General features: G+C 38.3%; 1 protein-coding gene across 1 annotated transcript in view; it reads right to left on the reverse strand.

Annotated features, from left to right (window-relative positions):
* Positions 1–401: 401 nt before the first annotated feature.
* ndufaf4 (NADH:ubiquinone oxidoreductase complex assembly factor 4) overlaps positions 402–8976 on the reverse strand; it is an 11207-nt gene continuing 2632 nt past the window's right edge. Inside the window, exons 2-3 of the mRNA XM_055635856.1 lie at positions 7202–7296; positions 402–1536 (exon numbers count right to left, since the gene is read on the reverse strand). Coding sequence (XP_055491831.1) covers positions 1237–1536; positions 7202–7296 — 395 coding nt within the window. The 3' untranslated portion in view covers positions 402–1236. The remainder of the gene's footprint in view (positions 1537–7201; positions 7297–8976) is intronic.

Genomic DNA, 8976 nt, shown 5'->3' on the forward strand with positions numbered 1-8976 from the left:
GTGTTTATAATTTGTTTGGTTGTTTTGTTGTTCCGCGAGCATTGCCACTTTCATTTCACTGCACATCTCGTATGTGTATGTGACAAATAAACTTGACTTGACTTGACTTGACTTGACTTGAAAACTAGTATTTTTATTGAAATGTAAGTAAATAAGGCAGTCAATTTACCCAACAGAGCCACAAATAGCAATGAGATAAATGGCTTTAGTGGTTTTGGCTGAGTGTCGATTAGGACCGAGGACAGCTTCCCTTGTTCTTTCATTGTTGCTTTGATATGTGTTCCCAGAGGAAGAATAAGGTATTTTATCATATCCATAAAACGGCACCTCCAACATTGCGGCACTCCCGCAATTCACACTGAAATGATGGTTAGTTATCTGTTCATATCAATGAAGCGGAGCTTAATCGCACAAACATCTCACTAGGGTGAGAAAGATTTATTTGATTCCTGTCAGTAACTTTGCATTATTTTTTGGATGAATGATCCAAAGTAGCAAACAATTTGAAATTTCACTGCCTGAAAAATTCAAACTATCTTCATGAATGAATTCAAATGAGAACAAAATGAAATATGTCCCATCGAAACTTTCAAAATCTGGTATTATCCATTTGGATTTACAATATTACAGCCAAGGCATAAATTATATCAGTGCATCTCTGGTTTGGTTTTACATACATTTGCAAGATGTATAGGAAATAGACATTTTAATTTGCACCACACCTTTCTTCAACATTTCCATAATCAAAAACAAACCTGCTCACTATGCCATATTTTGATCTACCCACTTTTTTGAGCAAACATCCAGTCAATATTTGGAACATTATGAAGGAGCATTCATTGAAACCAAAATAGGCAGAAAACATAAATAAACTAATAATTTTAAATATAAACCAAAATCTACAATGTATGATGATCCAGATCTACATGTCCTGAGTGGCTGCACTTTCACAGTGTTATGAAAGCTTGACATTAAAGAGATATATTGCTATGATGCAGCCATGTGGAAAACACTAAACTCTTGTGATAATATATTGTGATGTTGTTCTTGCCCAATACACAAATAGTTCCGGACCAATTTATTCACAGGTCTCAGCATAGGTCTAAAGCTTTACACACAATATCCAATAATATTCCTTTAAAGTGAACAGGTTGTAAATCTTAAATATAGAAATTAAACATTTGGTGCCTATTTTTATAGAATTAAATATATTGACTGAAATTGTGTATATATTTGTTATCTTGCAGTTATCTGTTCTTTTTTGTCTTGCTTTGGAGGTAGCAATTTTATTTCAAACGGTTTGAAAAATTCCAGCAATCCTTTAACATATTGAAGTTCTAGACTGTATTCTTCAGCTATTTTATCAGCAGTCCATACTTGAGATTGGAGCTTGTGGTTGTTGAGTACTGTAAGAGCTTCCACAATGCTCAGCTTGCCTTTTGGAACACGTTTAATACCAAAAGGTTCATAATTCAAAGTGGCTTTGGGAAGTCTGTACTGCGGCACTTGCTTAGATTTTTCATCAATTAGCAGGTTCTGTAAAAGCAAAAAAGTAATACCTGTAAAATGTCTGTGCTCCCTTTAGACAACAGTCCTTTCGATGAAGACACTACTGTCAACCGCAATACATGCAATAGAAATCATAAGACGTTATTATATCCTTCTCTAACTTCTAGTTCCCCCACCAGTCTGTCTCCGACTACATTCTATCTCTGTCCCGCCCACTCCCGACATCAGTTGGAAGAAAGGTCTCGACCCGAAACATCACCCATTCCTTCTCTCCAGAGTTACTCCAGCATTTTGTGAATATCTTCGATTTAAACCAGCATCTGCAGTTCTTTCCTACAGTTATTCAATCCATGTGGGCTTTTTTCTAGCCCAAACCAATCAATCTTTTTGTCCTGATCTTTCCCGGTTACCCTGAAAATGATTTCCCCTCAAAGACCTGTCCAATTTCCAGTGGAAAGTGATTCCTTAATCACTTCAAATTCCACAATCCCCACAGGCAGCGAGATCCTGATCATAATCATTATTTGCATCCCCCCCAGTAAGGGCCACCAAACACTTTAAAATTGTGTCTCCTCATCCTTAAACAATCCACTCATCGGAGCATCTCCCCTCTGTTTACGTCATTCAAATCCCTTCATGATCTTATTAATCCCTGTTACATTTGTTATGTAACTTCTTTACTCTTCAGTCAAACTGAAATTCCTCATCTCTGGAACAACTCTATAAAAAACCTTTATGCACCTGCTCTCGGCCAACTTACACAGTATTCCAGCAGTAGCCTAATTGGTGTTTTGTACATGTTCAACATAATTTCCCTGTTTCAGTATTCTATTCATACACCTTTGTTCGCCACCTCAAAATTGTACAAAGATATATTCTTGGTATCCTTTGCTTCTGCAGATAAGTACTACGCCATCTCTCCTCATCTGCCAATCTACACTCATCTAAATTAAATTGTATCCATCGCCTTGCTAATTTTAGCTTTTCTGTTTTCAGGAAATCTATTGCTTTCTTCCTCATCCAGATTTTGTAATCAGTGTATTTCAAAATTTGTCACTGCACATCTACACCCAGTAATTTATACCAAAGATAACAGAGGTCCTACCATTCATCACTTGGTATATAATTGTGTACCAGCCTCCCAGTCCCCTCCACAATTTGCCATGCCTTTGTTTTTTGACCTCAAAGCATTTAAAAGAAAATCAGTTCACTGACTCTTCTCCACGCAACCCTCTACCCACCCCCCTCAATTTTATCAACTAACCTTTTACCTGCTGACTGTGATAAATCTCTTCTGAAAACCATACACAATGTCTACTATGTTCCTTTCATCACGCCTCCATTATAAACAATAGGTGCAGGAGTAGGCCATTTGGCCCTTCGAGCCAGCACCGCCATTCAATGTGATCATGGCTGATCATCCCCAATCAGTACCCCGTTCCTGCCTTCTCCCCATATCCCCTGACTCCACTATCTTTAAGAGCCTTATCTAGCTGTCTCTTGAAAGTATCCAGAGAACCGGCCTCCACCGCCCTCTGAGGCAGAGAATTCCAGACTCGCAACTCTCTGTGTCAAAAAGTGTTTCCTCATCTCTGTTCTAAATGGCTTACTCCTTATTGTTAAACTGTGGACCCTGCTTCTGAATTCCCCCAACACCGGGAACATGTTTCCTGCCTCTAGCGTGTCCAAACCCTTAATAATCTTATGCGTTTCAATAAGATTCCCTCTCATCCTTCTAAATTCCAGAGTATACCCAGCCACTCCTTTGACTCAGCATATGACAGTCCTGCCATCCCGGGAATTAACTTTGTAAACCTACGCTGCACTCCGTCAATAGCAAGAATGTCCTTCCTCAATTTAGGGGACCAAAACTGCACACAATACTCCAGGTGTGGTCTCACTAGGGCCCTGTACAACTGCAGAAGGACCTCTTAGCTCCTATATTCAACTCGTCTTGTTATGGCCAACATGCCATTCGTTTTCTTCACTGCCTGCAGTACCTGCATGCTTACTTTCATTGACTGATGAACAAGGACCCCCAGATCCCATTGTACATCCCCTTTTCCCAACAACACCATTTAGATAATAATCTGCCTTCCTGTTTTTGCTACCAAAGTGGATAACCTCACATTTATTCACATTAAACTGCATCTGCCATGCATCTGCCCATTCACCCGACCTGTTCAAGTCACCCTGCATTCTCATAGCATCCTCCTCACAGTTCACACTGCCACCCAGCTTTGTGTCATCTACAAATTTGCTAATGTTACTTTGAATCATTATAACATCATCAATAAGTTATCACGTTGATCAAATACAATTTGCCTTTTCACAGATCCAGAGGCTCTCCTTCATCAACATCACCAAGTGCCTGTTACATTTTTCCTGAACAGCTGCTTCAAACAATTGGAAGTTTCAGCATCTTGCAAAAAGCTCAGCTGATAAAGCAACCTATTTTAAATCAAATGTATTATAACAGACGAAACAGACATAAACTCTTCCTGATCCAACTTCAGGATCACCTCAGACCAACTCCTGCACTACCATGTATAGGAAGGAACTGCAGATGCTGGTTTATACCAAAGATAGACACAAAGTGCTGGAGTAACTCAGCGGGTCTTGCAGCATCTCTGGATAAAAGGAATAGGTTACTTTTCGGGTTGGGATCCTTCAGGGTTGGAAGAAGAGTTCCGACTCGAAACGTCACCTATTCTTCTCCAGAGCTATTGCCTGACCTCCTGAGTTGCTCCAATGTTTTGTATCTGTCTTCTTGCACTATCATGGACTTGTTTCTAATTGTGGTTTGAACTAATTTGGTTTTGATAGATTATTTTCATTGTTCTGTAGAATTTATGTCTAAATTATGTTTTTGTCTGTTTGTCTGAGCCTACATGCCTGTGAAAATGCTGCAATCAAGAATCTCAATGTAACCTGTACATCATCGCACTTGTGCAATTGACAATAAGCCCAACTTGACCATAAAAGGATTAATGAAATATTCACAACTCAACATACAGGGGTAGATGATGCCAGTGCACAGATCTAATCAATATTTAGATAAACATGTATATTACATATTTCAAAATTATAAGTACTTTCTTCAAATCAGCATGCATGGAAATTGTTTAATTCCAGTGTTGTTTAATTCACTACACTGGACAAACTGTTTGATTTACTATGCTGTCCTCCTTTCAGTCTGAAGAAGGGGCCCAACCCAAAACATCACCTATTTATGTTTTCCAGAAATGTTGCCTGACTCACTGAGTTACTCCAGCACGTTGAGTCTTCTTTCAACGTGTGCTTTTAAAAGTTGATTATCAAGGCTTTGTATCAAACAGTCCATTTTTTATCTGATTTACAGAGACATCTTCATGTTCTGCAACTGTGTTCTAGGTTCACTTCAAACAGGTGGAACCAATTTCAGATACAAACAATGTATTGCTTTTAATATAACCAGTTACAATACAAACATAACAAGAAAAAAGAAAACAACAATTGCATACCAAGATTTTATCACTTTTTTCATAAATGGCATACAGAAAGACTAACACAGCAAAGGAGTGTAAAACAAGGCTTTTGCTTTCTCCGTTCCGGAGCTCCTTCAATACCTGCTCTGCTGCACAACTGAGTTAACAGGGACGGCTGAAAACGGCTCTCACTTTTGGTAAAGCTTCCGGTGCACTTCAGCACCTCTCTGCATTTTTTTTACAGTGGAAATTTAACAATGCTCTCTAATCTGGTCTTTGAATCAGGGTACTTGGTGATGCACAGAATAAATTAATTTGGTGTTGCAGTAAGTGGTCTCACTTTTAAGATTTTATTGATTCGAAAGCCATCCATTTAATTTCTCAATTCAAAAAGCCTTCACACAAACCTTCTAAACCATTGTTAAAGTCGGTAAAGCTCAAATTCGAGATGCATAATCAATAAGAGATAACTCAAATAGGTCAGTGAAACCAAGCCTACGTCTGCTATTGACATCTTGTAAAGTGGACAAAACGTAGACACTGTTACTAAATGAGTTACACATGAAAAGATAGTGCAAAAATAATTAAGATTTCTCAAAGCAAATATTCTAAACAAAAGAGAACAGAATTGTATTATGTTTTAGTGGTTTCAATACTTCAACACTAAGATGTTAATTTTGAAATATTAAGATTTCTCCACACCATGGACAGACATGCTACCAAATCAAGTTAGACTTGCTGAAGAAATTCTCTTGAGTTTTAAGATCCAGCCCATAAATAACAATCAACTGAAATATCTTGTACAAAATTACATTTCTTCCTTGAGTTCATCTGATCTTATTAATGGTATTCAATTAGAAGGTTCCTGATCTTCTAAACCTTCTTGATTCCCAGATCTTTGAGAAACATTTGGTCAGAGAGTCATACAGCAAGGAAAAAGGCTCCTCAGCCTAACTTGCCTATGCCAACCAAGATGCTGCATGTACACGAGTCCCATCTGCCCGTTTTTGGCCCATATCCCTCTAAACCTTTCATATGCATGTTCCTGTCTAAATGTCTTTTAAATATTGCTATAGTACCAACCTTAAATATCTCCTCTGGCAGAGAAATTATGTTAAATAGCATTCAAGTATTCCTCAACCCGAGTCTGAGTACACATTCTGTGTGAAATATAATCATTCTGACAATTTATAGACTCACACATTGGAAAAGAGGGTCACAGGAATAGCCAGATTTTCATACAAACCTATATGCTTCACCAATGCCTTTTATCGAGATGCATGCCGTCACTTTGTCAAGCCAATTGGTATTGTCAAGATTCTGGTAGGGCTATCTCATTTCACCATACCCCCAGAGCCTTGCAAATTATTTCTCTCAACTGCTTATCCAATTTGAAACCACTAATTGATTCTGTTTACATGAATTACAGGCAATGAGTTTCAGATCTTACCTACTCAACATTTGTGACATTGAGATTAGAGGAGGGATTGAGGAAAAAAAAGACCTCCAATTATACAGCATTTTAATGTCCCTTTCAAGACTTCACGAAACTCTTAACAACCGATGAAGTATGTTTTACCTGTAACCACAATGGGAATGAAGACAAAGTGGTACCTACATTTCATGCAGCAAGCTAAGTCCACAAGTTGCAAAGTGATAATGATTTGATACTCTATTTTAGGTGGCAGTGAATGACGGACCAGGACAACAGGGATAATTCCCCGGCGAAGCACTCCCTTGGATTTGGACCAGAGTGGCAATGTTGATTAGGTCTTAAACCAAAATTATGACTGCTCCTAACTGAGGCACAGCTGACATTGGGCAATAAACACCAGAGCATCAGCATATTCATAACTGACTCAATCTAAAGGAATACATGGCATTTTTCTAATAAATTATATATTATTTAGTTTAGAACCTATCAAAAAAATAATAATTGTAGAATTGTCAATGTGCTACAACTGATAGTTTTACCAGTTTTAAAACTACCCAAGCTAAGTTATTTCAGAGGCTAAATTATTTCATTCTTCCTTCCCCCCCCCCCCCACCACACACAAAACATTCACTGTGTGTAAGAAGGAACTGCGGATACTGGTTTAAACTGAAGATAGACACAAAATGCTGGAGAAACTCAGCAGGCCAGGCAGCATCTCTGGAGAGAAGGAATGGGTGACGTTTCGGGTCGAGACAAACATTTACTGCTGTGCATCTTTTACAATGTTTACCTTTGAAGGAGAATCTGTTGAATCAACGTAAACATCTTTCAGAAAAGACACAAGTTTTTCATTCTTGTTGTGTACTTCATTCACTTGAGGATTGTCTATGGAATTAAAATAAAAGTTTAATGTTCATGGCTCAGTTAAGGAATCAAGCACAATCCCAGAACTTATTCAATTGGGATGCATTTCATGAATTTGAAATTCAAGTACGAATACCCCTTAGTGTCCCTGTTGTTTGGTGTGGTAATTTATCAGCAATGTATTTGAAACGTCAGCAGTGACCAGGACTGAACTATACAGCTAAAATATTAAGTTGACAAATTAATTCATCACATACAGTCGACACAGTTTAAAGGACTGCTCCATATTTTCATATCAAGTCATATGGGTACCACCTAATCTCTCTGCATGTTTCCAGGACAAAGGCTGATTTTAGAAAAGCCCAAAGAAACTCCTGCTGTTCTTCAATGATTGCTTCTTTGGTCCAGAATTACATTTTATTTAATGAGTTAACATAGACAAGAGTTTGAGATCAATGTTACTGTTACTTAATAGGATGAGCTGTCTAAAAGTCTGCAAAAATTGCTGGCCAAGGATATAATCTGAGGGAAAGAACTGAAGATGCAGTCTGTGGGAAAGGACTGAAAACTGTGGTGTAAACTAAAATTACATTTGCTATAATTGAAGAAATTATGATTTGTCAGATAATTTACATTGGGCAGAGATAGTCAAGGGTGAGGATGGGAGGTGGGTAAACAACAAACAATTAGACAAAACAAGTGGCATTGAAGCACATCAATGTGTGTTCTTCTTCAATAAATTCAATTTCTATAATAATCTTAACAGCAAATTTCCCCCGAAACAGGAGTGTAAAATACATACATGCAGGATTGACAACCACAGAGTTAGTCAGGTCATTAAATCGCAGTTCCTATTTTATGTTATGAGAGAGCACAAACTCATGTCCAATTTAGCTTAGGATTTATTTTGATTAGGTTCTTTGGCATCAAAGAAGGTCATAGAAAAGGCAGCTAACAAACATAGCACGGATATTAAATTCTTGTGTTTGCATGGATTTGGAACGGATTAAAGCTGAGCTCAGGCACCAGGAAATTAGATCTCAAACAACAAACAATCTGCCTGAGGGACTCCAGTCCTGATACAGGGCCTCGACCTGAAACATCAACTATTCCTCCTCCCCCCCCCCTTTCCCCCCATAAATGCAGCTCAACTCGCTGAATTAATCCAAGATTGTTTGTTGCACCAGATTTCAGCATCTGAAGTCTCTTGAATCTCTAAAATAGATTGGCAGGAGGGTGGATTCAAAGCATTAGTGAGGCAACTTACACAAAAGTTGATACAAAACTCGACGACAGCAAGTCTACTAGACAAAACAGGCAGTAGCATGTCAGGGAGTGAGGAAACACTATTGGATGAAACTCAGGACATCGAGAGAAAGGTACATGGGTTTGAAATATTACAGCCAATATAAAAACGTGGCTAAGGGAGGAACAGGACTGCCAGCTTGTTGCAGGCAGGATACAGGTGGAGGAGCGAGAGACAGCTGAGTTGCACTTCTGGCATTTTGAATATCACAGCAGTAGTCTGAGATTAAATTAGAGGGATCATCCAGTAAGACCTCATGATGGAGCTGAAAAATAAAAAGGGGTTGATCACCTTGTTGGGTCCTACTATATCCCCCTAAATAGTCAATGGAAATTAAAGGGAAAAATATGCAGGAAGATTATGAGATTTGCAAGAATAATAGGGCTGCCATACTT

The sequence above is a fragment of the Leucoraja erinacea genome, chromosome 5 (assembly GCF_028641065.1).
Source record: "Leucoraja erinacea ecotype New England chromosome 5, Leri_hhj_1, whole genome shotgun sequence".
NCBI classification, from domain to species: Eukaryota; Metazoa; Chordata; class Chondrichthyes; order Rajiformes; family Rajidae; genus Leucoraja; species Leucoraja erinaceus.